Raw genomic sequence first — 26,709 nt, 5'->3', positions numbered from 1 at the left:
ATCTTTTATTAATAATGTGTCACCTTGCATCACAGATAAACCCTGACCTGATTCCCTCGTGCATTTAACAATTCAATATCTAATGGAAGGTGAGGCTGTTGCAAAGCTTCAGCATTCACATGCTTTTGCCCTCTAACAAGACTTGGTGGGTGAAAACTGATAACTGCACCTCCTGCTGTGAAACTGACAGTGTAGATTAAAGGTGTATAACAGGTCAACACAGGGGCGCCGCATTCATTTCAGAAGTGTGGGAGCCAAAAAGTGTGTGTGTGTGTGTGTGTGTTAGTGTGTGAAGCAGCAGTGCTCTCTCTTGTGTGTTGTGTGAGGAATGAAGCACATACTGTTACTTTTGGCTCCAAACCACCATTTATTCTGGTAACAACAGATTGGTATTAGGTCTCCAACAGCCAGTTTTGTGGTTAACAAGCTCCTGAAAATACACAGAGACAAGATATAGCAGACTGGTAGCAAAGTTTTTGCATGCAAGCCAAATGAAAAGTATTACATGTACCTGGTAAAAACGGAGCAGTATTAGGTCTCCAATGGCCAGTTTCACAGTAACAAGCTCCAGAAAATACTTAAACAAAAACAGAATTGATTGAACTCGTTGCTGGTTAGCAAGCTACACCATAAGGATGACCTACAAATCTAAAGTGTCTCATAAAACCACTTTGTACCTTCAAGGGCAATAGTGAGTCACTGTGGCATCCAGTCTGCCCTCAGTCCAACATGAGAGGATATCATCACCATCCTAACCATCTGCTCCCAGCAAGAAATCATGTTCAGTGGAAAAGAAAAAAAGTGATATAAACACAAGCAAAACAAGAGTTAACATTGGCATGGCTTTCCACCACTGGAGACAGATTTTGGCGAGTAAAGAGATAAGATTTGATGCTGAACTTGCAATGTTTCTTTTAGACTGGTAAGTAAACATCTAACGTTGGCTATTTAGGAGAACAGATCTTTAGTGCGACTAGCAACAATACAAACCGTACTGAAAAACTTAAACTAGTAGTTACAGTAGTCCTCTGTCTTTTGGGCTCAGTCCCCAAGTAAACTATAGGTTGACACCACACATGAAGATAGCAGTGTTACCTTGACTGGCTCCAAGAGTTTCAGCAGTTTGTTTGAATTTTGCATATTCTTGCCCTGCTGTTAGTTAGTAGTTAGCTTCTTTTATTACTGTTAAGTTAGATTGTATGGACTCAGTAGTGGATCTTGAGGGACTGTGCATTCTGGTGAAATGCTGCCCCCTATTTGTTCAGAGCGGGTGGCCAAATCTTACATATTGTACCTTTAATGGAACCGATTACATATCAACCTACCATGGAGACAGGATACAGCAGACTGGTATCAGAGTTTGAGCCAACAAGTCTGCAGGGACCCAGCAGACACACAGCATTGAAATAATTTTTTATTGGTTGCAATGTACACTGTATACATTTGGTTTGTGTGACAATGTCCTCTTTGATTGGATTAAAATGTAAATATTCTTCCTGTTGTATGTTTGCCTCCTTTGTTTTACCTAATGTCTTAGAGTGGACAGGAATAATTGAAATGTCTTTTTACCATAAGTGTTGCAATATAGGGGCATTTGTGGGGACACAGTGATGTGTGACTTAAAAAGAATGTGAGAGGAGGGTAAAGTGGGAGGGCAATGGCTCCTCGGACCCCCTACTTCTGGTGCTGTTGGGCCAACATCAGAAGACGAAAAGGTGGGTAATGCCGCACACAGCTCCATCTAACTGTGGACCATTAGCACTCCCAGTTGAAGCATATTTGGGGCTTTGATGGTTGAGCCAGAGAGACATTAAAGGGAGGGCAGGCCAGTGGACCTGGCTGGGCCAGGGTCAGGACAGGGTGGAAGCCAGACAGAGGGGCCTGCACAGTTCCCTTCATTAAGTCTAGGGCTGCAACTAATGAATATTTTAATCACTGATTTTCTCAATTAATCAATTTCAAATTGTCACCACATCATCAAAAATCATTTTGTCTACAAAATGTAAAAACATTTGAGAAATGTCTTCAATTTGCTTAATTTGTCTGACTTTTATTTTACTTTTATTTCACATATGACAAATAGAAGCAGCAAAGCCTCACATCTGAGAAGCTGAAACCAAAGAATATTGGGCGTTTTTGCTTGAAAAATGCCAGAAACGATATAATCAGTTTTTAAAATAGTTGCAAATTAATTTTCTGTCCATTGACTAATTGCTTAATGGACTAATCATTGCAGCTCTAGTTATGTCTAAGTAGTTGTAGTGGCCGTGACTTCTTTACAACAGAGCAGAAGCAGTAGAGGATCCAGTCAACAGAGATGTGACAGTTTTTTCTCTGGCTTTAAAGACTGAGAGCGATGGACACACAGAAGCTGTCCAGAGTTAGTGGAACATCCAGAAAATCCTCCCTGCCTTTACCCTGGAGAGTGTCTGGAGAGCCAGTTGTGCCAGACAAAGATTGGGGCTGAGACTGAGGTCTGTCCTAAGTCTGTCCTGTCCTTAGTGTCAGAAAGGATCCACTAAACACAGCTACTGTGCTGTACGTGTAGGTAACTGGTGAGAGAAACATCTAATTAAGATGTTCAGCCATCTTCTTATACTTAACCCGCAGGGGAGAAGTTGCTACTTCCACACCATCTAGCAAAGGTGGGGATGAACTGATGAATTGGTGGGATTTCCTGCAGATAATCAATCTTACCCTCCACTCCAAGACCTTGATGAATTAGGGAACAAAGAACATTGGCTCCTCTGTTGCTTGATCCAGGAGGTGGCAGCTAACTGTATTAGAGCTGGGAAGTCCTAGCTGCCTAACTAAAATGGAAGCACATGGAAGAACACAATGCTGCCCTGGTAAAGACACTCTGAAAAGGTGAGCAGGAGCAACCGGTCTATTAGAGGGACAGATGGGCAGGACTCAGGAGAGCTGCCCAAACACTGTACTGTGCTTTACTTCTTTGTAGTGTTGAACCACAGGGGATTTTTTGTGAATTTTGTCCCCACATTCAAGCAAAAACCACTGAGCCAGTCTGGATGCAACTGCGTCAAATACTAGTGAAGAATGTCATGATTGATGTTGATGAAGACAGGGTCGGAAGAGTTGTGCACAGTCTTCTGACATCGCCATCCATCCAGATTAATAATTATTATTCATGAGGATTGGTGTGGGCACAGCCGTTTTTTTAACAGGCAGTCCTCATGGGATTGATTACCTGCTTCCCTGAGCATGCACATGTAAATTTCCAGTGCACAGATGCGAATGGTTCTGCCTAAACAGCCACACTAGAGAGCAAAGCCTGTGTGAAATAAAAGAAAAACGATTATGTAGCCTATACTTTTCTCAACATAACAGCATGGAAATGGGAGTAACGTCCAGGAAGAATGAGGACATTTGCTTCACATCACTTTGCTTGGATTACAATCCTCTTGAGGTGCAGTCTTAGAACTGCAAAGCACTGATGTTGTATCTATAAGTGACACTCATTTACACAAATAGACCAGCTGCAGTGAAGCTGAAAGCATATGAGGATATAATCTAATAGTGTTTCTAAGCAACCTTTTGCACCACATTCCTTTAACACAGTTAAATCTATTTAAAATGTGTTATCTTACCAAGCTTTGTGTGTAGTATTTCTCACAGCAAAGGTTGTTGATTTAAAGCCATGATAGACTACAGAATGAATTTGCAAAAATTCACAAAAAGTTTTAATAGGGTGAACTTTCACTGATAAACTGCAGACCTTGTTGAGTCTTCTCTCTGTGTAATTTAATGCTCAGAAGAAAAATTACCTGTGACCACTCTTATGAATCATGCTGTATTTTCTCCATGACCAAGAGGACGATGCACTAATCAGACGTCTCATTTTCCTGAGGCTTATACATAATTAGATATCTTATTGCTTTTTCTGTTCATTTCTCCCTCACCCACATAATCATAAAATCAGCCACTAATTGTGTGAATACACTGAAGAAAAGCAGCAAGTAAGCTGTATATATTGTACTGTGGGATATTTTGTCTGCTTGAGTTGACAGTTGAATTTGTTGTTTTGATTAAAAAAAAAAAAAATCCAGACAGATTCTGGTCTAATTTGGGTATCAGCTTGTTGTGTGGCATTTGCAGTCCTGTGGGGACAGAGTTTGTGTATAAGCAAGCTATAATGAGACTCTCACCCACAAGAAAACACTCCATGACATGTCATCACACAGAGATGAGACTGTGCTTCATAAATATTTTGTAGGCTAACTTGCAAAAATGTTTACTGTCTTACTTTACTGAGAGGGCTTTAATTATCACTATTTTCATTTAAAATAAATTAGTAACAGTCAGTGTGACTGTTATTCGCTGTAGATTTAAGGTTTAAGGGTTGTGATGCAGCTTCCCCTTTCACACAGGTGCAATTTAAATCCTGCAGAATTATCTCTATAACTGTACAGTTATTGGAGTTGACAAGGCGTTTTTGGCACATAAAGCTAGCTGTTTCTAAGCAACAGAGTGAAACAATCTCAATTTTACATGGATTATAATTAGGTTACACGTCAATCAAACCTGTTTTTTCATTCCATTCACAACACATTGACATGACAAAGGAAATTACACTCCGAAAAGATCATTATCATTTTATACTTTGGCGGTAAGCTCTCCATCTTTCATCTTCAACTGTGATTCACAGAAAGACAATCACATCACATTAATTATATAGTCTAGTGTATGATTATGAGATCAACGCAGAATTTAGTTTAGAAGACAGCATGTGGGTTCAGTGGTTAGTGAGGATCATACCTGAGTTATTGCTGTGATGGACTTTGTTTTTCCTCTTCCATGCTGGGAAGATTAATATTAACTACTTTTGTACTGTTCACTCAATGTTCAAAGTAAAATTTACAGGCAAGTTAAAAATGGGTCGATGTGTTTTTCATGCCTTGTCTGATGACATACATTTGTTAAAAATACAAGTACTGTGTGTGATTCTTCTGCATTAGCGTGCCAGCACTGTGGAAACATTCAAAGGCTACTCAGTGGGAAGCTCTGCCAAAGACATGCACCACTCACTGCGCGGAAAACATGATTACAGAGTCAAAAACAAAAACAAAAGTAAAACAAGCTCATTGTGCACCTGATGGATGTATGTGTGAGCATCTGATCTGTTCCCTCATAACCAGTGAGAACATGCTGTTGTATCCCTCTGGGTGTCATGAGGGAAAAATTAGCAGAACTTTGGAGTTTGCCCTCCAAAATGGAGCATCTACCATTTGGAAGAGATGACATTGTTACTGCCAGAATGCTGACATGAACATAAAACCCTGTCAACATTATGACTTATCTTTGAAGTCCTTTTTACCCCCGACTGAAGCCACAAAAACAGAAGGGGATAGAAAACAATACAGAGATGAAAGCTTACAACTGGGAATTATTATACTACACATCTTGTCAATCAGTGTGATCTGTTGTCTGACTGTACGTAGACTTTTGTTCTACAGACATCAGGTGTCCCAGCTCAAACACAGGGATCAAATGGGAATGCCATCAAAATGGACATTTATGTTGTTACTCTGCAGAGTTAGACATTTTTTCTTACATTTAGAGTGCTTTATATTATAAATATAGCAGATATAATCCTCTACATGTCGAAATGCCTGTAGCCAAGATACTGAGCACCAAATTATTCCTGATAATCAGTCACCTTGCGTGGTAGTTATCTGCCATTGGTATATGAGTGTGTGTGTGAACGGGTGATTGAGTGGCAAAAAATTGTGCTTTGGATAAATGTGCTCTCACTGCAGTCAATTACCATATAGATCTGTAAATTCTTAAAAATACTCTAATAACTGCGCAGGAAGGAACAGTTATGTAATTTGGCACCAACTACAGGTAAAGACAGTGTTCAGTTGGTACACTTCCAAATAATTAATTCCAATGAACTGTGTAAGCTAGTCAGTACACAGCAGGCCGGCTGAACATACAAAATATGTTGAATCTGTCTACAGGAAAGCATGCAAATGGAAATATAGAGAGAGGAGGTTAAGTGACCCATGTCCTATTTGTTTTGGTGCCACCTGGGAGTAGCTTGACATCTTCCTGGATTTTATATTCATTGTATATGTTTGCAATCTATCTACCTGATACTGTCATTCTGCTTCCCCATAGTGTAACTTCACTATTGTTATTTCTATCTACTCTGCACACACATCTTTTGTACGTCCTAGAAGAGGGGATCCCTCCTCTCTTGATCCCCCTGAAATGTCTTCCTTTTTTAAGAATTGGGGGTCTAAAAATAGAGGGTGTCATATGCTTTACAGCAGTGGTAGGCAAATAGCAAATCATGGCCCTCCAACAAAAATATTTGGCCCCTCTAATGAAAGCTGAAGTTTCCCCTTTTTATAGATTACATAAAATCTTTTACATGGCTCCTCATAATTCCTCAGTATAGTTAACAATGTAAACACTAGGCTCATGTAAATCCCAATTAATGTGACCTTGTAACATATTATATTACTTATAAATGTACAAGATGCATAACACAGGTATACACAACATAATACGGCCTATATCTGACCAGAACAGATTTGTGTCAATACAGCAAGCTATCAGTGACTTTTCTAGTCTTGTAGTGTAACACAGAAGATATGTTTATGTTTATGAGACATTTTTTTTTACTGAATTAGTATTAACTTAACCTGCTGTCACTCTATCAGCCCTCACTTACTAATTAAAATGACATCTGCCCTCAGATACAACCCTAAAACTATTATATAAACCAATGTACAGTATATGTTGGCCCCCCAGTAAGCAGTGCTGAAAAAAACTGGCTCATACTTGAACATATGGTAACTGCTGGCCCCTTGCGTACAGATAATAAAGCTCTTTAAAGCAAATTTGTGATTTTGGGTTACATAAATAAAATTGACTTGAAAACAATACATGAATGATGAAAACATTTTTACTTGGGTTTAAATTGAGCAGTTTTTAGTGTTGATATTCATTATTTATCTTCAACATTAAGCATACAGCATAACTGTATAAATATTGTTGCAAGAACAAGATTTTTTTCACAGTCCTCATAGGGATTTCAGTGTCATTTTGTTATCTCAAATCTAATAAACTAAAAATCTTTAAAATGTTCAGGAAGATATGAAAATTTAAAGAACCTGTTTACGAGCAGAGGTGTAATTGTTTATTCTGTTCACATATTGTTGTCTCACAGCATGGAAGCAAGTTTTCCCCCTTTGCACTGATTGGCCCTGATTGTGGATTTTTAGCCATGGGGATTTGTCACTGCAATTAATAGAGTCTGACTACACTTCACTAAGCAAGCTTTATACGAACTGCAGCCCCTCTGTGTGCTCTCTCTCTCCCCTTCTCTGTCTCCATCATTGTCATTTTTTCCATCGACATCACTTCCATTTTCGGCGAAACAGGAGAGCTACTTCCTTCTGTACCTTCTCACCTCCTTTTCAGCCTTCACCTATTCATCAAGTCTATCTTCAGTCTTCTTTCACTTCCTCTCTTTTCAGCGGAGGTGAAAGAAATCGTTAGTGAAAGAAAACAAGGGAGAGAGACAGCCAGTGACAAAAACAGAGTAAGTGGGACAAGGTCAGACTGTCCTGTTCCTATTACACGTCTCTCTTTGTCTGTTTATTTTCAATTTAGAGAAGTTAGTTTTCACATTTGCAATTTCGCTATTTCTTTTTTAGGCCTGGTTTCACTTTTTATAAGAGATGTTGTTGAAAAATGAATTCGGGGGCGCATGTTATTCTCCAACTTCGCCGTTTGTATAATTTCCGTTAAAACGATGACCCTCGCTCAGCGGCTGACAGAATGGCTGTCCTGTTGCATCATGGGAGATGGGAAATGGCAGAGGAAATTAGGTCCATCATGTTGGTTACAGTTGGAGGAACACTGACACTTTCATTATCTGGCTCCAGTCTGTGTGAGGGAGAAATTGATGAAAAATTTCAGGAAGGTCGTGACTACCATCTTTAAATGTCTGTCAACCGGAGCAGTTTTTGTTGTAAAACGATTTGAACTGGATATCGTCTCATTCATAAGTATGTTGTGGATTTGGTAGAGTAGGCGCATAAAACACAAAATACACCCAATGACAGCAAAACGCTACATGCGAAAGTGCTTTTCTAAAGAGTGTTTTATATACAGGAGCTTGATCTAAAAGGCTGAGTTTATCTCCCCTTGCGCTGGCCTCTTTTCAGCTGTGACTGTGCATGTGAATAATTCATAGTGGGGGGACTGTGAGAGTGAGCAGAGAGGCAATATCAACACTGCCTTAACCTGGAGCTGGCAGCCACAGGTTTCTGTTGAAAGGTGAGATTCAATTAGACGCAGAGGGGAATATCTTGCCCTCTGCTTGATTTCTTGTCCACTGAAGCTCAACAGTGCACAGCGAGGTATTGTGGAAGAGGTTTATGGTGGCAGCAAATGATCGATAATAAATAATGAGCATGTTCAAAAATACACCATTGTTAAATGCACACAAGCAGCATGTTAATGTGGACAACTGTTGATATTTTACAGAGTGATTGATTTAACTTCAGGGTGGAAAAATCAATTACAAATAACGACAATAAATTATTCACATAATAATAATTAAGTGTATCGGTTCAGGAAATTGTCTTCACTCTCTTTCATAGAGAGGATTACAGGTGTAGAAAAAGTTTTTCATATAAACATTATTTTTTTTACAGTATTTCATTTCAGGCTAAAATGCTCACTTTTCCAATTTGGTTAAAGTAGAGAAAGAGTAATTATCAACTTTAGACAGAATAAAATGAGATGGAAATTGTTTCATGCACTTTGTAATATTGAATTAAATTAGAATTCATTGTTGTGGGTTGTGCAGGAATTAGTTAGTGGTACAACAGTAGCAAAGTTTTAGTAGTAGTTGGTTTTTACTGTAGGTTGGTGGTAAAGGTTAAAGGTGACGCAATGAGAAATTCGCCCCCATTCATTTTCTATGGAACATGAGTGAATTGCTTCACAAGGCACAAGGGAGTCCAGGCGATGCAGGACTGACCAACAGTGTAAAAAAGAGAGGGGTAGAAAGTAAAACCCCCCGCCCCCCAACTTTACAACTAAATGAAGGTGATATTTGCAGGGAAGTGTTGTCCTGAAACTGATAAAACTGATAAAGTAGCTTGGTGGTGGACCAGGAAGCTATAGGAAGATGTCCATGGAGGAGAAAGCTCACCAGTTTATATTTTGTTTGTTTAATCTGTACAAAAATGTTGAACTATTCCTTCAGAATTTATTTCAGCCACTGACAAAAGATGCAGGATGCCTCCGTGAATCCGTGCAGCAGAAAACATTCCCAGTAAAAGACAGAGCTGGGCCAGATGTGCTGTTTGAAAAGCTGGAAGTCTCACAAGACAGTGAGAGCAGCAGAGTAACAGGCATTGATGAGCAACACTTGTGAACCCCTGCTGATAGTCAATTTGTCCAAAGAGCCAGTAAAATACTTGACGATGACTGATTACTGATTGCACCTTTAAGCAATGACAGTTAGGTTTTAAACAGCTGACTGAAAAGACATTAAAGAGCAGCTGAGTGAACGTGTAGAAATACGTAGTTTCTTAAAATATTTTGTAATCACTTTGACAACAACTACTCTCCTCATTTTGGGTACCATTTGGACAAACAATAACCAGCTCAGCCAAGGTCTTGTGAAGTACTGAAAATTTTTCAAAGTGTAATTGGATTTGACACTTTTATTCTTGTTATTGATCAGCTTCACAGACAAAACAGTTGGTGATGTTGAAGCTTGAATCACAAGTTATCACTTACCCAGACTGCGCAAATGATTCCAGATTGTCTGCATTTATTGCCTGTTTCTCCAACACCTGCAGGTGGTTTTATGGATGCCCGGCTTCAGGAAAGAAGATGCTGGCAGCCGCCACCGTCTTCATCATGATGAGTGACAGGTCTTGGGCTTTGGATTTCTTTCTTCAAAAAGCTGAAATACATGATAGTTAGATTTAAATATAGCTTCTAATGCCTGAGGATGTGCTAAAAGAAATTATAGATTTTTGTCAGGATGAACGACAATTTATTTTTCAGTCTTTGTGAGAGATCATTTGAGATGAGTCACCCAGGAAAAAGGGTTGGACAAGTGTCATTGCAGGGTTTTGCTCGGGTCTTTCCTCTCTGTCTGTTTTCCTCCCACTCTTCCATCGGTGTAGGCTCGTGTGTGTCTTGTAATAGTCTTTACATGTGTTGAAGGATGCATGCAGGTTGATAATGGATAGAACTTGAAGAATAGGAGTGAGGGAGAACAAAACAGAGCTCTATAACAACACCATTAATCTCTATTATATTATGAAGCAAACATACAGTATGACAATGGCAGCAGAGCACAAACAGGCCTCACATGAAGAAACTAAAACCTACAACTAAATGGGAGCCAGCTGTATAGACATAGATAGAATTATGTTATTGCATGAAAAAAGGCATACAAAGATATTATATAGTTAAATTATACAGTCATTTTCCAAGCAAAAATAACATTCACTGGTCCTAGCTTCTAAAATGTGAGTATTTGATGGTTTTCTTTGCATATATGATTTTCTGATTTTATCTTTTCTGACATTAAAACAATTAATCGAAAAAAGAGTCATTAGTTGCAGCCGTTAATATACTCATCAACAAATTAAGTGCTAACCCTCAGCCAGTTAGCATCAGTTACATGCAGTAAATCGCAAAATCTACTGTCAGTGTTTGTTTGCAGTGAAGGGCTGTGTTTAATCTGTAACTGGGGAAAACCAATATATAGAAGATAGATTCAGTCAGGAAGTGTTGTGGGCTATTTATCTATTCTGTCTGCCAGTTGTAGTATTTGTTTACTTCAGCAGCTGGCTATCAACTCCCGCCAGTGCCTGTGCAATTTTGCTCTCTCCGTTCGGTTCCTAGATAGGTCTGTGAAAGGCCTTGGAGACCAGTTAAATAGACAAAAACACCTTAACACTCATGTCCCTTTGCATTGGACACAGAAACGCAGGCACACAAAACACACACACACACACACACACACACACACACACACACACACACACACACACACACACATATACAAGCATATGTTTTCACTTGCCTGAAAATGTCAAACCGGATGTTCAAGAAAGCAATCAAAGCATTTGACAAGAACGGCCGTTTAGCTTCGCAAGAAGGGAAGTTCTCTCTTCAATAAACATGCCATGTGACGCAGAGTTTTTTGAAGTCAGTGGGGATTTCAAACAGATGAATCCATTAACAGCAAAGCCGAATGTGATGGAAAAGGTAAAACTGTCTCTCTGTGCACAAGTGTGCTCAGGGAATCAGTTTCTTAACTTGGAGCCGGCAAAGTATTAAATCACTTCTAACAGGACATCAATTTGTGCTGTGACTAATACTCAGTGCATTTACTTTTTACTTAGAGTCCATACAGAGCAGTGTGGCAGCAGTTTTCTGCCTTATTTGGTTATGTGTGAATTTACACTTTAGTAACCGGATGTGTCTAGGTCACTTTTAGATAACATGCTATTTTTTTCCTTTCAAGGTGAAAAGGTGATCTATGTGTAATATCTTGATGACACAAGCCCATACCAAGGTGCACCACACCTGAAAAGATAGCATCATCTTCCCGTTCCCATGGTAACAAGACAGGAATAACTGGAATCAGGTGAAGTCATTCCTCTACATTTTGCCGTTTTCCCCTCGTTCTCTCTCTTCTCTCCTGCCTCTGCTCCCTCTTCTCTCTTCCTCTCTCGCAAACTATCAGTCTTGTCCATCTATCTGCCTCCACGACCTTAGTGCTTTCCCGACAATGAGAGGCTACAGTTGCTATGGAGATAACAACAGCTCTATCTCCATTAATGAAATTTTGTTAACATTTCAACACACTGGCTCACATCCGAGCAGATGGCAAATTACACAAATATCATCATTTAGTTTCTGCCTCCTACAGAGCATTAGTGTTTATGGCTTTTTACGTCAGGTGGCTGTTGTTTTTGCAGCCACAAAGGCCAGGCACAATAATGTTCAACCCCTGATAAAAGACTATTATGGAAATATTGAAGATTAAGGTGTCACCAGCGATTCCTACACATCATGTTAATGTGGTTTCTCTTGACAGAAAACACCACCAATCAACGGAGCACTCTTATTTACTCCCTTAACATTTAAAAGGATGCTCATAACCCCGAGAACTCTCAAGTCATATTTTGAAGTGTGATGGTGAATTTGGGGTTTAAATGGCCAGAGATTAAGGGAAGTGTTGCAGCAGAAAATCAAAGAGCATGTGCTTTCCAGTTTGGAGCTGGAGGAGCAGTGTGTTCTGAGAGGAGCTTAAAAAAAGGACACGAAAAAAAGTTGCATTTGAAATAAGATTAATCATGCCCTTTTCTACACAGCATAAACTTCCAAGTTGATGTAACAGCAGTGCAAGACAGTTAGTATGAAGCATGCACAATATGTCCTGCACAAATAGTGGGAGATTGAGTGCATTCGGGTATGAAGAGGTGAGTGGACATTCATATAATAAGACAGTAGGTCTGACCGGCAAAGGAAGCAATATCTGACATTATCAATCATTTTGTATGAACACTAAGATTGCCATGTGAATATGAAATGACTCATTTCCTTCAAACAGTTGTTGAGATCCCTAATTTTTAAATTGCTACTTTATGCAGGAACAGGAACCCAGAATGAGGATAATAATAAAGCTCATATTTTGACCTTTAAAGGTTTCTCTCACCTTTTTCTTATTTGAGAACATTCTGGATCTGATTCTGCACAAGCATGAAAAGCCGGAGTGGAAGGTGCTTGAAGTTTTGTAAACACCCCAGAGGCTGGGTCTACAAAGCAGCTAGCCCATAGGAAAGTGCCAGGAAAATGCATGGTATGCCGCCAGTCAGTAGGAGACAGATCGTCTCTACTCCACCTTCCACATAATTGGTATGTTTGAAAGAGAGACATCTGCGCTCTCTTTCCAGCTACTATCCCAGATTTCTGCAGGAGCACTTGGGCTAAAAAAGAGAAAGTATTTTTTTTCTCTCCTCAGCATGCTGAGAATAAAGAGACTGATGTAGCTATTATCTGAGTGCACCTGGACTGTCATTGTTGTTTGGCGCTGAAAGCATCTTTTCTAGAGGTGAGGTGTTTTGTACTCATGAGTAATGTAGCGCTTGTCAAACTACCTAAGGTCCTCATTGAAAGAGACACAATGACTTCTGTATCCAGTCTGGCAATCATACTGTAGGTATCCCAGCCGTTGAAGTCTTGTAATGGGACTCATACCACGGAAATGGAAAGAGTGAAGAGCCAAATCACTGAGGAAGTGACAGCACTATTTTATCCTTCCCCTTTCACCCAGCGGCACTAGTAAATAAGCTGCTTGTCTCCAAAGGCAGATGTAGGTTTCTCCTTTGTGACTAATTACTGCTTGTATTTGGAAATCCCCTCTCTCCATCTCTGTCTGTCATCCACAGAGACAGGAGAACTGAAGCTGGTGTAATGACACCGTCCTGCAATCAAGGGGCATCAGAAAATCTTCATGACAGTCAAACTTGGTGTCAAGAGACCAAACTGTCTGAAAAAATGTCTCCTGTCTATCAACTACAGAAGTGTCTCTGTGTGCTTCTGAAGTGGTGAGGCGCTACACTTTATCAGTCGACAGCACGCTAGTGTCATGTCTTTTGCATCATTTATCTTTAGCTCTTCTAAACAGGATTATCTTCATATTAGTGGTGTGATTTTCTAACCAATTCAAATAGCAATTACCTGCTTTATATGCTCATGTGTGTTTGTCTGTGTGCACATACAGTATATTATGTGGAATGGCAGATTTACTGCTGTTAAGTGGGCCCCATTGAGTTGCACCTGGCATGATCTCCTGTCTAATGATCCGCCCTAAAGCCAATGGACAAGGAGGAACTGGCCAGCCATCACGCGTTATTACCCAGCTAATTGTGTTTAGAATTCAATACTCAAGATGAATTTCCTGAAAACCAACCTGTGCCAACCGAGAGGTTGGATGAAATGATCTGTATCAAAACCTGCAGCGTGGGTGGTGTATGTCGACTGAATGGGGATTTCTTTAATCAGATCTCAGAGTGTGCTGATAGACTTTTCCACATATTGCATCTGCATGCTGAGAATTCAGATAAAATTATTTCCAATCTCCAGTGGACTTGAAATGAAATAATCTACACTGGTAATATGCATGACTGTGCCTCTATGGCATGTAATGTTTCCTGCTCAGCGAGGGACTAATGTTCATGAAGATTAGAAGTAAGACTCTTTTATTATATTGAAATCTGGAGCAATGCTCATTCCCTGCTGATGTATAATTACTGATCTGACTGCAGAACTTTACCTGTCGCATAAACACACACAGACACTAGGGCTGTGAATACTGCTCATTATTGATTAATCTACTGGTTATTTTCTTCATTAATTAAGTGTCTGATATATAAAATGTATAAAAAAAAATTTCCAAGAGGCCAAGTTGACATATTAAAGTAATGTGTTTCCTCTGACCTGCAGTCCAGTACCTGCAGATATTGAATTTACTATCATAGACGATAAAGAAAACCAGCAAATATTGACATTTGAGAAGTCGCAATAGAATTTTTGGCATTTTTTCTTAAAGCAGCTATAATCAGTATTTTTTATATTAACAATGGGTCACACGACTACTTCTGTGTGGATGTGGTTGCTGTTAATGATGACTCTACAGTTTAAAACAGGCAGCTGTTTGCCAGCATGAGGTTTGCTGTATCAGTTTTAAAGGTGATAATGTGTCAGTGTTACATTCACAGTTTTCACTGCCCCAAAGTGACCCAAAAAAATCAGTTATTGTAGGTTTAAGAAACGACTTAGCAATTACTTCATATCAAAATTGTTAAAGCAGCTATAATCAATATTTCTTATGATAGCAATGTATCACACTGTCAGACTCTGCAGCTCCCCTTGGCTTTAAGGAGCTTTATAGTGATTTTATGTCCCACAACATTCTCACTGCTCTCATAGTTTCAAAGAAAAAGCTCTAAAAACCCATTGTACACAACCTGCTCAGCACCAAACAGCAAAGAGACACAGTTAGCAACTAGTTGGTGAACACAGTGGAGCTTTTAGGAGCTAAAGACCCAGATAATTCCCCCAAGAGTTGGTGAAGACCAAAAACAGATAAAAGAGAGTGAATATGGACTTACATTCACCAGGTGGACAGAAACATGACTTGACATGAATGATAATGTTGCTCCATGACTGCTGGATGCGTAAAGAAGCAACTATTTGCTAACAAGTTCAACATATCAACTTCAAAGGTGATGATAGTGTCAATGATATGCCCCCAAAGTGGCCAAAAATCAGTTATTGCAGGTTTAACTACTTGTCTACTGTAGACACCCATTAAGACCCACATGTTCGTATACAGTACAATGTAACTGTCTGTGTGGGAACCAAATTCAACCTTAAACTGTCACACATGGAAACACATACATGCACACAATCATATCCTCAGATCCCTAATGTCCAATTTAAACATGGAGACACTGGACCGGAGCAGATTAAAGATCAGATACCAGATGAGACCAGTGCTGTGAAAAACAAGACTAGGTCAACGAATACAGGAAGTGGCAACACTCAGCCAACTGATGTTAACTGATAAGTAATTTCATCACTCAGTCAACCAATGAAGCTACTCATAACTTCATCACTCAGTCAGTCACTCAGTCAGTCAGGGACAGACTTTTGTGTTCATAGGCTGGACTGCTGCCCTAAACTGCCAAAAATGAATCAAATAAAGCACATACAAACCTCAGACATTTCATTAAAAAGCAGTGACTGATGTGGATCTGGTTGGTGGCTGTGGCAGGGAATCACATCAGCGCTGTAATGTTACACCCCGGCTATGAGCTCAGTCTCTTGAGGTTTGAAAATAAACACATGAACCAAATTGAACCAGGGGATATGAGACTGGAGACCTCTCAAAAGATTATATCCAATGTGAGGAGACTTATCCATTTCTCCTCCACTCACATGTGGTCTGTTTATTACATGTGTCCTTGTCTCTCTCTCTCTTTCTCTCTCTTTCTCTCTCTTTCTCTCTCTCCCTCTCTCTGGGAAATGCAGATTGATTCTGTGCAGAAAGAGAGAGGGCTTCCTTGTACTCTCTTTACCCCCATCTGATTGAAGAAAACAATTGATTTGCTGCTTATTTGCATTCATATATGGATCCCCTGTGCTATTGCCGTCTAGACTGCAAACCCACACACCTGTCTTATCAAGAAACATCCACTTGAGATGATTTATTTGAAAAAAAAATCTATATGAAGAGCAAGGAAACTGGTTTTCTTTCACCAGTGCTTAAAACCTGTACTGGACACATGTTGCATCTTCACATGTAATGAGATCAAAAAGACAGACCTGATGGTTATTACCCCCTGTTTTCAACATCTTGACTGAGGATCAAATAATGCCTGAGAGGAGTGAAACTCATAATTAGGCCTTTAATCTAAGCCGTATACTCAGTGGGACGGAAAATATCATTCCCTGCCTTTGGGGAGGATAAGGGGAGAATGTGGACAGCAATAAGTGGACTAAAAATAGAACAGGGCATATACTGTAGTCGCTAGTAAGGGAAGTTATTCAATATCATTTTAATATAGAGAGAAGGGTTAAATGCTCCTCTAGGTTTACTTTTTTATTTTAGATTGTATAAAAGTATGCTTTTATTCTGTAACAGAAGACACACTGGATTGTGTTTTAATATAAAATGGAGAGCAAAGAAAAAAACCTGAAAAATCAGCAGAAATAAGCAGTTTTGAGGGTGTTAATCACCTGCAGGCACCTTCTCACTTTTCTCAAAGACTTTTTAAACCAGCTGCTTAGCTATCAACTCATGCAAAATACAGGCACGCAATGTACTCACTTACAACTATTGCACTCCTCTCCCGGGGGGTCAGACTGGTGCACACATTCCCTCTCATACGGTGGGAGGAGCGTGTTGCACTGGGACGCCGCACGATGCAGCAGTCCAGTCAAAACCTCCAGGTCCTCCTCTAGCAGGCGGACCACCGCTACACCTGTAGTATCACTTTCAAGGGCACGTCGCTTGGATTAAAAAAAAAGAAAAAAGTCAAATCAAATCCGTCAATAATGACCGAAGCTACTTGGAAACAGAGCGCCGGTGCGACATAGGTGAGGCAATTCTCCGCATGCCAAAAGATAATTTTAGTTAATGAGGTTTTTTTGTGGTGAGAAATGCATTGATTTTGAGATGAAATGATGAAATGGCTTTTCTCTTTGTCTGTATGCTTGTGCGTAATGGATACCTTTGGGAGCAGACGCATATGGTTCAGGTGCGCCAATTATCAGAAGAGAAAACACTGAATTATTCAAGTAATATTTAAATTTGCAGAGAGAGTGTTTTTTTTTTTTTTTTTTAAATTTCATGACTAAGTTATCGTTACATTAAAAAAAATATCTGTGGATATTATTTTGACCTATAAATCCCAAAATTTGCCATATTTGTAAATCATCCTTCTGAATTCTCTCCTCCTTAAGGCTTGTTTTCTTTTCGTAAAAAGGAACTTTTGAGTAATGTGATCTCTTTTGTATAGAAAAACATCGCTTCTTCACACTGTGACACCTAATTTTGCGATTTCACCCGCTTTATTTTTTGCAGGACAAAAGGGGTCTTGCTCGAAATTACGATGCATCTCACAGCGGTGGTCTTAATTCTGCTCGTGACACGCATCGCCAAAGGTAATCGCAGATTTTGATCAGTCCACAGAGACAACTGACAGCGACACAATGAGATTTTAGTCATAGCTCATGAGAACAAAACTCTTTTCTGGACCGATTTTTACTCCCTGCGTGGGAAAGAAAGTACGACAGATGAATATTTTATCGCTTTGAATGTTTTATGTGTTTTTTTGGTTTTTGATGCAAACATCTAACACGCTGCTGTCCCTTTCTGTCTCTCTCAAAAGGTTGGGAATGCAGCGCAGGGTGCAACACAGAAAATGGGTTTTGTGAGAAGCCAGGGAAGTGCAGGTACTAAAACGACCTCAGATCACTGTGTATATAATGTCCTGTGGGGATTTGAGACCTTATTTTCATAAATCGCTGGAGCTATAAATGTTCCTCCCTCAGAGAAAGGCAGTCACATAGCAGCCAACTGGATGCTTCTGTTTTTTTTCTAGATTTGTTTGGTGCTTGTATTCTGTGAAGTCAAATGCCAAATCAGTCCTTTGTTTGGACAGTAAAAAGCATTGTTATCCTAACAGATAGCTCAAAAGCTCTTGGTTGCAAAGCTTTCCCAGTTTGAAATGCTTGACTGTATCTACTCTTGAGCCAAAATGACTGTATTCCACATAGGATACTCATTTCACCACTACTGTAAGAGCCAGCAGGCATTATGGGGGCAATAGCAGGGCTGCAGAGCTCTGTGGGTGGCATAATAATAGTTCAGGATTGTTCCCTTTTTCCCGCTTTCAGGTGCAAACCAGGGTGGCAAGGGGACAACTGCGACCAGTGCGTTCCCTTCCCCGGCTGCCTGCACGGCACATGTGAGAAAGCCTGGCAGTGTATCTGCGAGGAGGGCTGGGTGGGCAGCCTGTGTGACAAAGGTGAGTCTCATTAAGCTCCCTAGACACTCGTATCCAACCCCCAACAATGGCTGACATAGCAGAGGTTGGGGTGAGTCACAGAGCCTCGGGGACACGCAGGTTGCCACCAAATGAAGCTGCTGGAGAATAGAGACAAGTGTATTTTTAGACAGGAGAAGTTGGTGTAGAAAAGATCTGAAAAATTCAAGAGAGATCTGGGTCACTGATTAAAGCCGAAGCCACAAAATAACAGCGAAAATTCTCATTATTAACTGCCTTTATCTGCTTTTGTGCAATTAAGCAAGGCATATATTACAAATTCAACAAAACCTCAAAGGTGGTACAGCTTGGCCGCTGCAATTTAAATGTTAAAGGGGTGTAAAAGTCACATTTCCATTTCAGTAGACACCCTATTAAAATTAAGCACTTAATAATTCCTATTGTATCTAAAATGGACATTATCACATAAAAATGACTTGCTGCCCCTCAAGCAAAAAAGAGAGAAAGAACAAGAGAAGATTGAAAGAAAAAAAAGATTTTTTTTGGCTTTTCGCTCTGTTTGACCTCCTTATCAGCGCATGCAGTAAATCTCTTATTCTGTTGGAGCGTCTGAGCCGCCTGCCTGTGTAACATGGTTGGTTATGTTCTCAGTTTTGTTCTTGGTGACAAGATGCTGCGGGGAGTGCGAGTGAGAGTGGAAACAAAGGAGGAAGGGAAAAACAGGCACATATGGGGAAGAGAGAGAGCACACAAGATCTAAAAACAGCATGCTTTTTCTTCTTTCCTTTTTTTTTTGTCTACACAACAGATACTCGGCTGTGCTCATCCAGGCCTTGTGCTGGTAATGCCACCTGCATAGAGACGGGAGAGGGGGGATACCTATGCATCTGTCCCCATGGCTACGCTGGTGAAAACTGCCACCTGAAGAGAGGAGTCTGTCTCACAAACGGGTACCAGCACCTCCGTTTCTATTTTAAGTAAAGGAACACTCCAGTGCTTTACAACCTTATCTCCATTTGTTCATCGTTAGGAGCCATAATCAATACATGATGCAATGTCTCTCTTTCTCTCTTTGTATCGGTGAGGCAGCCACGGCGAAACCACCCCACAAATAGTGCTTAAACGTAGCTCCTAATGGTAGCAGAGAAAATACAGGATGTATGTTTTGTCTTAAGTGCACGAAAAGTAGCCACGGTCTCGTTTTCTTGTTGTGACTCGTAACAAGCTGTATGCTTTTGCATATTTTGTCAGACAAGCAGAAATGTTTACTTTCATACAGTTCTGGCACAAACATGAGAATGCTAAAATGTAGAAACTGGCAGGTTTCCAGCTTTGTGAAGGAAAACTCCACCTGAAAGGGCCTCCAGCTCATAATTTCTTGTCAGAAAGTACTTTTTCTTTTCCTGTGGAGTGACTTTTCTGATCAGTGCAGTTCTTTTTGTGTTTGACATACATTAAGAGAAAGTACTGCACAGTGGGGATGTTACCAAGATACTAAGAAAATTAAGTTGATCCATGTAAAATTAAGTCAACTGTAACCCATTAGCTCTGGTATTTTGTTGGTACCTTGATTTAAATATTCTAATCAATAATTTTATATAAATATTGGTGATAGTGACAAATCCACAGACAAATAATTATCCAACTCTGCATTTCCTGTCAGCTCTACAGGGCTCAATAGTGTCTTTCAGCTCGTTGTTTCGGTTTCAATTTCACTTTACTCATTTTGCATTCACTCAGCAGTGTTTACAGCTGCAGTGGGCTTCTGTCTCAACAACAACAAAAAAAACACCCTCTAAAAAAACAAAATGTACACTCCCTGCCCAGGACCAAACAGACAAAGTTAGCGACTAGCTGGTAAACACAGTGGAATATTTAGCAGCTAAAGAGCCAGATATTTTCCTCAGGAGTTGTGAAAACCAAAACAGAGGTAGGAGAGTGAATGTTGGAATAGTGGACATAAATGCAACTCATAAAGAAATAGTAATGTTGGTCTGTGTCTGTTGGATGTGTAAAAAGGCAACTGTTTGCTAACATGTTGCTAAAGACTTTGTAAATTGATGTGTTTACAGCTTGTTGTGCTGCCTCCAAGTTGCCAAAAATCCATAATGCAGATTTAAGGATATATTTAACTGCTACATTTTCCCCTGGCATCATGTTGGTACCTTAATTTGAAATGAAATCTTTAAATTTATTGACTTTATTCAAAACACTTCAATGGTAGCAAAATGTGATGTTTGTTGTGCTCCTCAGTTGTCGCCAAGCAGACATCTTTTATACAGTATCTGGCAGTGTGTATCTGGGCAGCATCATAAGCTGCATCTCAGTTCAGAGGCTGCATCCTATTGAAGTCAAATACATCATAATCTCTCCATAAGGCTGTCACATTTCAGAGGATGTGTCCTCGATATGTAAGAACAGAAATTCAGCACCCTTCGGCTTGTAGTTGAATATGGCTGATATCAGCATATCAGTATCCCACAATTCACTCATAGTATAATGGTACATCTAGTCAGACCTTATCTGCTGTATCACTGGGAAAACATTAACATTTACCAGTTTACAAGGAATTTGCCTTCATTTGCTGATAATTATATCACATGAACTGACCTAGTTACTGTAAAAAGTCACGGCAGGATGTAATCAATGGTAGCAAGCAACAATATTTATTTGTGTTAACAACCGAGATATGTGATAGCAGAATGTCACAGACAGAAATTATATGGATATACAGTATTTGCTATTTTTACATCATGTGTTAAAGTGTAAAATTGGGTGTTATGAAACTGTAAGATTATCAAATTTACCTCATGAACTGTTGGCATTTGCCACTTTGTAAGCCATTTGAGGGCAAATTCATGGAAATATTTGACTTTATGAATCAATGAGGACCACCTGAATGCACCGTTAGTTTTGTTCTCATTTGCCGAGACACGGCGCAGGTTCAGCCAGGCTTCAGGTCCTCTGCAGGACCTATCTTCACGGGTCATGTCTTTCAAAGAATATTGCCTGAATTGGCACACAGATGAAGCATGACAGTCTTAACAATGGATGCTGAGGATTACCACAGAAACAATTTGAGACAAAAAACACTTCTAACATTCAGGATTGACAGAACACAACATAACATAAACAGTGAAGCTTTCCTTCAGGCCTTAAAAGTCACCTCATCGAACGTCTTTTCACTGCTGGATCACAGACAGGACTGATCCGTGGAGGAATCCATTTCCTGCCCATTCGATGCATATGAAAGACTCTCAGGGGACACAGTGAGCTGACACAACCCTCCAGACTCTGAACCCCACCATGTTTGTTCTCTGTCAGGCAGACTTGTTATTGATTGCAAGACACACTTAACATTCAATAGGATAGAGCTCGGTGTCAGCAAATGGACAGCTCCTCTTCCTCACTCAAAAATATAATCATTTGAGTTTTATTGTAATTTTCACAATGAGATGACAGGAGCCTCACTTGCATGCTGGGGGAATTAATCTCCATTAAAAGGCCTGCATGAGTTTTCATTAATCGGCTCCTCTATGAGGGACGATAGATTTTTGTATGCCATAGCTATTATTCTTTTGACTAGCAGAGACAGAATATCAGAGACTTGTGTAATTTTACAAGCTACAGTACTGTTAGAGATACTGATCGTTTTTTATCCTGGGTTTTCATCAGCGCATCCACTTTCTGAAGTGTGGCTGCATTGATCAGATATGCCGGGAATGGGGGTGCAGGACGTTTACTGCACAGGCAAAGCTGAGACTCTTTTTTTTTTTTTTTTTTTTTATCTTGTTACTGCTACAGATTTTTAATGTGCAGAAAATGAGCTATGCACTGTTTTCATTAGGGATGGCTGATAAGGCTGACATCAACATTACAGTATTAATAGGTATAATATTTTAGAGGTCAAACCATTAGTTGAATTTCAGAAAATGAATCCGCAACTCTTTTGATAATAGATGAAATGCTTTTTAAAGAGAGGTTTCAGCTCTCAGTTGCAAGTATTTACTGCTTATATTTATTCTTATGATATACTGTAGTAAAATGAACATTTTTAGGTTTTGAACCGTTGTTTGACAAAACAAGCACTTTGATGATATCACCAACCATGGGCTTTAGGAATTTTTGATTGGAAATTTTCCCTATTTTACGACATTTTGTTGACCAAAAGAATTTTAAAGAATTAATGATAGATATAATCACAAGAGTAATCATTGGTGAAAATGATTATTAATTGCAACCCTACTGTATATTATTATGATATTGATATCACAACATAGCAAATATATGCAAAATTGCATGTAAAATAATCAAATTCATGTTCAATGCAGTGTTACGCTTTTAACACAAAATTCTTCACACATGTAAAACAAATCCTCAATGGATAATTGTTATTTTCTTTACTTACAATTTAGGTGAAATGATATATCATCAATCAATATCAATGTAATTCCACCGAAAATATCAATAAATGTGAATTTCATTTGTGGTGAGCATTTGAGAGAAAAAAAAAGAGACAGATCCTCAAGTCAGGCAAAGACAGGTTAAAAACATACATGCAGTTGTGGAGAACTACTGCTGCTGTACCAGATGGTGGCACCGTAGTCAAAGTGACATTGAACTAGTTTTTAATGTTGCTCTATCGACAGCAGGGATGCTTTCCTGGCCAAGAATGATCTAAAATACAACCTGTAGTATTTTTTGCCCACTGTCTAACCTGCCTCAACTAAAAATTCTGGATATTTTCTGGGCTTCATTCCAGATCAAATATGATGGCCCCAGTTTTCTCTAAATGAACAGAAAACTTATTATCACTGAGCCATGTTAGTTTTCATGAGTAAAAACAGCTATTTTCAGCTTTGTGACAATGCAATTTTCAGATTTTCTAATGGTTTTTGAAATAGTTTATCTGGCTTTGGAAAGAGGAGAAAACTTTCTCAACCTTTTTAAAGGAATACAAATCTTTTTGTGTACATTCAAAATCACCAAATTTGTGGATACATCTTCAGTGGATAGCGACAATATTCTTATGTGGGGTTATCAATGTAGCATCATCTGTATAAAGTATGAGATTACATAAGCAGGCAGATTTGACAGTTTTTCTCAATTGCTAAGACACATTTCTTGAAATTATGCTCTATTTCTCAAATTTCTAAACACAAATGCATAACTGCACACTCATCTTCACAAACTTCAAACTCTCCACATCAAAACCATTTAATCTTACATCTAAACCAAACTTTACCTTCAGACATCACTCAAAAGCCATCAAATACACACACACTACAAAACAGCCATTACACACTGGTGAGATGGATTCAAAACACTACTGTAAAAATCTGATACTGCAATGAATACTGGTTCTTAAGGTTTTCACCTCAGAACAACCTCTTTACATGATAAACACAATATAAATACACAACACATGTATACATGAAAAAGTAAATCCACTGTAAAAATAAGCAACTGATAAAGAACATAGAATACAGTAAAATAATTTCCATGTATTTACAATATAAACCAATGAAAAAAGAAAACACTTTGTACGTAAAGGAAGAAATCACATTTATTCTGCCTCAGGTCTTTGTGGATCCATTGTTCCAAAACAAGTGAACTGAGCCATGGCCCATTTATCTATCTATCCTGAGGTTCTGATTGGTTCATGAACAGTTTTGACTCTTAGTGTTTCCACCTGGAGAATTGTCTGTTAATTGGGTTCCAACTATAATGATTTGAGTTAATGATATTGAATGCCAGTGCTTTCTAAATGAGCATGAGTAACATCAGGGGAATAGCGTTTTATAGTTTTGGGAAATGGGTCTGTCTTTTGTTAGGTTGCGTCATGGTTTGGGATGTTTGGGATTTTTAGTTGCCTCTTAGCTGTGAACTAGATAGCCCGGCCCCGTTTCCTCTACTGTGTATTCACACTGTGCTGCTCTGCCCTCCAGCTCTCCTTGTCAGAACGGAGGCACATGTACAGATACGGATGGCTCAGCAGCTGATTCTTCCTGTCTATGTCCCCCTGGGTTTTCTGGAGACTTCTGTGAAATCAGTGTTGACAGCTGCAAACCTAACCCCTGTCTAAACGGTGGCAACTGTACAAACCACGGCCTGGCCTTCACGTGTATCTGTCCGCACGGTTTCACTGGTTTCACTTGTAATGACACCGCCAGCCTCTCTCCCTGTGCAGGCAGGCCATGCGCCACTGGGGGCACGTGTGTCGGTCAACCTGATGGCACTTTCAGGTGTGTTTGCCAGAAATGGTTTACAGGTCCCACATGTTCGCAGCAGCACAGACCGAAGGCCAGGTCCAAACCGGTCGGTGCCAGACCTGTGGAACACAGAGTTTTCGCGCTGAGCCCGCAGCACTACTCCCTCCCTGCTCACGCCTTCCACAAGCTCCTCAGACCGCCTGAGAGAGACCTGCTCAAGATCACCCTGAAGGAGACAGTCCACTCCCCCGGTGTCCTGGTCAGCCACGGTCAGCTCATCTGCTTCGGCATGCTGGCCCTGCTAACCTGCCTGGTCATCCTGGGCACTACAGGCATTGTGTTTTTTGGCCGGTGTGAGACGTGGCTGGCTAACGCAAAGTACAGCCAGCTTGTTCGGCAGCAAAGGGAACACCTGCTCAAAGAGGCAGGAAGCGCGAGCCAGGAGGAGCCGGAGCATTCAGTAAACATCATTCTGCCGGAGAAGATTAGACTCACCAGCTTTGGGAGACACTACACCTCCATCTGATTAAATCGTCTCTCCCTCTTTCCCCTCTCCCTCTGGAAGGAGTTTAATTATATGAATGTCTAAAAATAGCGATGAATAAAATACTATGACTGTTGTACAGTTGTGTTTATACAGTGAGAGATACTGGACAACCTTAAAATATATGTGAATGTATAGTCTACTGGATTAAGTGGACAAATATGACACTGAATTGTAAATGTACTTTTATGATTTCATGACATGTGTACAATTATAAACCAAATAGCACCTTGATGGCTGGTAAAAAGATGTCATTGTGTAGTGTTTCTTAAGCTCATTTCTGACTTTAAAATGCTCTGTTATGAGTTTATTTGGAATACAGTAATGGGTTTTAATATTACAAAATGAGATATTAAGTTTATTAATGATAGCCGTTAACAGAGCATGGGCAACTTTGACCACTTTTCATCAGTATTTGTGATTAATTACTCGTAACATTGATTTTTAATTTGTCAAATTGTAACATTTTATATTCATTGCCAAATTTGCCATACACTATGTTGTGAATTTGCCATATCAGAGTTAATGTGAAAATACATATTGTGAGTTTGTATAGTATATACATTTAATTATATATTACTACATGATGCCACACAGACAGCTGTGCTTTCAAATCCTGCATGTCATAACTCTACAGAACAGGATCATTGTAAAAAAAGGTGTAACTCAATGTACCTGGAGGTAATTTAATTTGCCAAATACCATCCAATGTTCTGTCTCTGTAGATGTTTCTCTTAGATGTCGGTTTAAAAAAAGGTAGATAGATGTACACTCCGTTATAAAGACACTGGTTATTTCACAGTTCCTTCAGAAATGCAAATTTTTGTCTCCATCGCCATCTATTTGTATCCGTGCTATGAATATTTTCCCCTCATTTATTGATCAGTCTCAAACTCATCTGCAGTTTCTCTTTTTCTTTTTTTTCTTCATTATATAATCCAACTTTGCTACCTACAGCCAGTATTGGAATTTCACAGGTAATCCACCTCGCTTCTCTGAGCCCTGAAATCAATCCTATACCATCTGTTATTGGTTTGTCTCATCATGCATAAGATGGCCACCCACACTTGATGAGAGCAACGTGATTTCATGAATACTGAACGTTTGGAAAACATACGTCTTGTTTTCCAGTAAAGATATAATTAAACATGTGGTTGTGTGGAAAACATCCAAATTCATTCACTGCTGAGATGAGGATTGCTTGATGTTTTAGAGTTCTTTTCTCCCTCTCACAATAAATCCCCTTCAGCCCTTGTTCATCCTGTAAGAAAATGCTGTTAATGTTCATTTATCATGATTCTTTGACAGGGAAATTATGTTGTGCTTATAACATCAAACAATTCCATTCCAAGCTGCGTAT

General features: G+C 39.5%; 1 protein-coding gene and 1 long non-coding RNA gene across 5 annotated transcripts; one reads left to right on the top strand and one right to left on the bottom strand.

The window, feature by feature from the left end:
* Positions 1–353: 353 nt before the first annotated feature.
* On the bottom strand, positions 354–16,990 carry LOC122998966. 2 transcript variants are annotated; one of them, XR_006407547.1, is made up of 5 exons: positions 16,913–16,990; positions 9,790–9,958; positions 678–759; positions 512–577; positions 354–430 (listed from the first exon to the last, which is right to left on the bottom strand). It is a non-coding gene; the product is annotated as an uncharacterized LOC122998966 (long non-coding RNA). The 2 variants fall into 2 exon arrangements; XR_006407548.1 differs by lacking the exon at positions 512–577.
* A 50-nt stretch (positions 16,991–17,040) lies between these two features.
* On the top strand, positions 17,041–25,723 carry LOC122998965 (protein delta homolog 1). Of its 3 annotated transcripts, XM_044376022.1 has the most exons (7): positions 17,041–17,181; positions 17,328–17,342; positions 17,669–17,748; positions 17,976–18,039; positions 18,484–18,614; positions 19,402–19,570; positions 24,542–25,723. In XM_044376022.1, exons 3-7 carry the CDS (start codon positions 17,697–17,699, stop codon positions 25,329–25,331), a joined length of 1,206 nt encoding a protein of 401 aa, XP_044231957.1. In that variant the 5' UTR covers positions 17,041–17,181; positions 17,328–17,342; positions 17,669–17,696; the 3' UTR covers positions 25,332–25,723. The 3 variants fall into 3 exon arrangements, with proteins under 3 accessions (XP_044231957.1, XP_044231956.1, XP_044231958.1); XM_044376021.1 differs by lacking the exon at positions 17,328–17,342 and having other exon boundaries at positions 17,042–17,181; XM_044376023.1 differs by lacking the exon at positions 17,328–17,342 and having other exon boundaries at positions 17,044–17,181; positions 19,402–19,543.
* The last annotated feature ends 986 nt before the right edge of the window (positions 25,724–26,709 follow it).

Source organism: Thunnus albacares, chromosome 15, assembly GCF_914725855.1.
Source record: "Thunnus albacares chromosome 15, fThuAlb1.1, whole genome shotgun sequence".
In the NCBI taxonomy this organism is placed as follows: domain Eukaryota; kingdom Metazoa; phylum Chordata; class Actinopteri; order Scombriformes; family Scombridae; genus Thunnus; species Thunnus albacares.
Note: the sequence above shows the minus strand (reverse complement) of the source record. Positions and strands in the feature narration are given on the sequence as shown.

Excerpts from the sequence above, each read along its gene's own strand:
- LOC122998965 (XM_044376022.1), top strand. The coding sequence starts at position 17,697 with ATGCATCTCACAGCGGTGGTCTTAATTCTGCTCGTGACACGCATCGCC. Across the intron at positions 17,749-17,975 it reads CGTGACACGCATCGCCAAAG|GTTGGGAATGCAGCGCAGGG; the intron begins GTAATCGCAGAT and ends CTCTCTCAAAAG. Across the intron at positions 18,615-19,401 it reads GGGCAGCCTGTGTGACAAAG|ATACTCGGCTGTGCTCATCC; the intron begins GTGAGTCTCATT and ends TCTACACAACAG.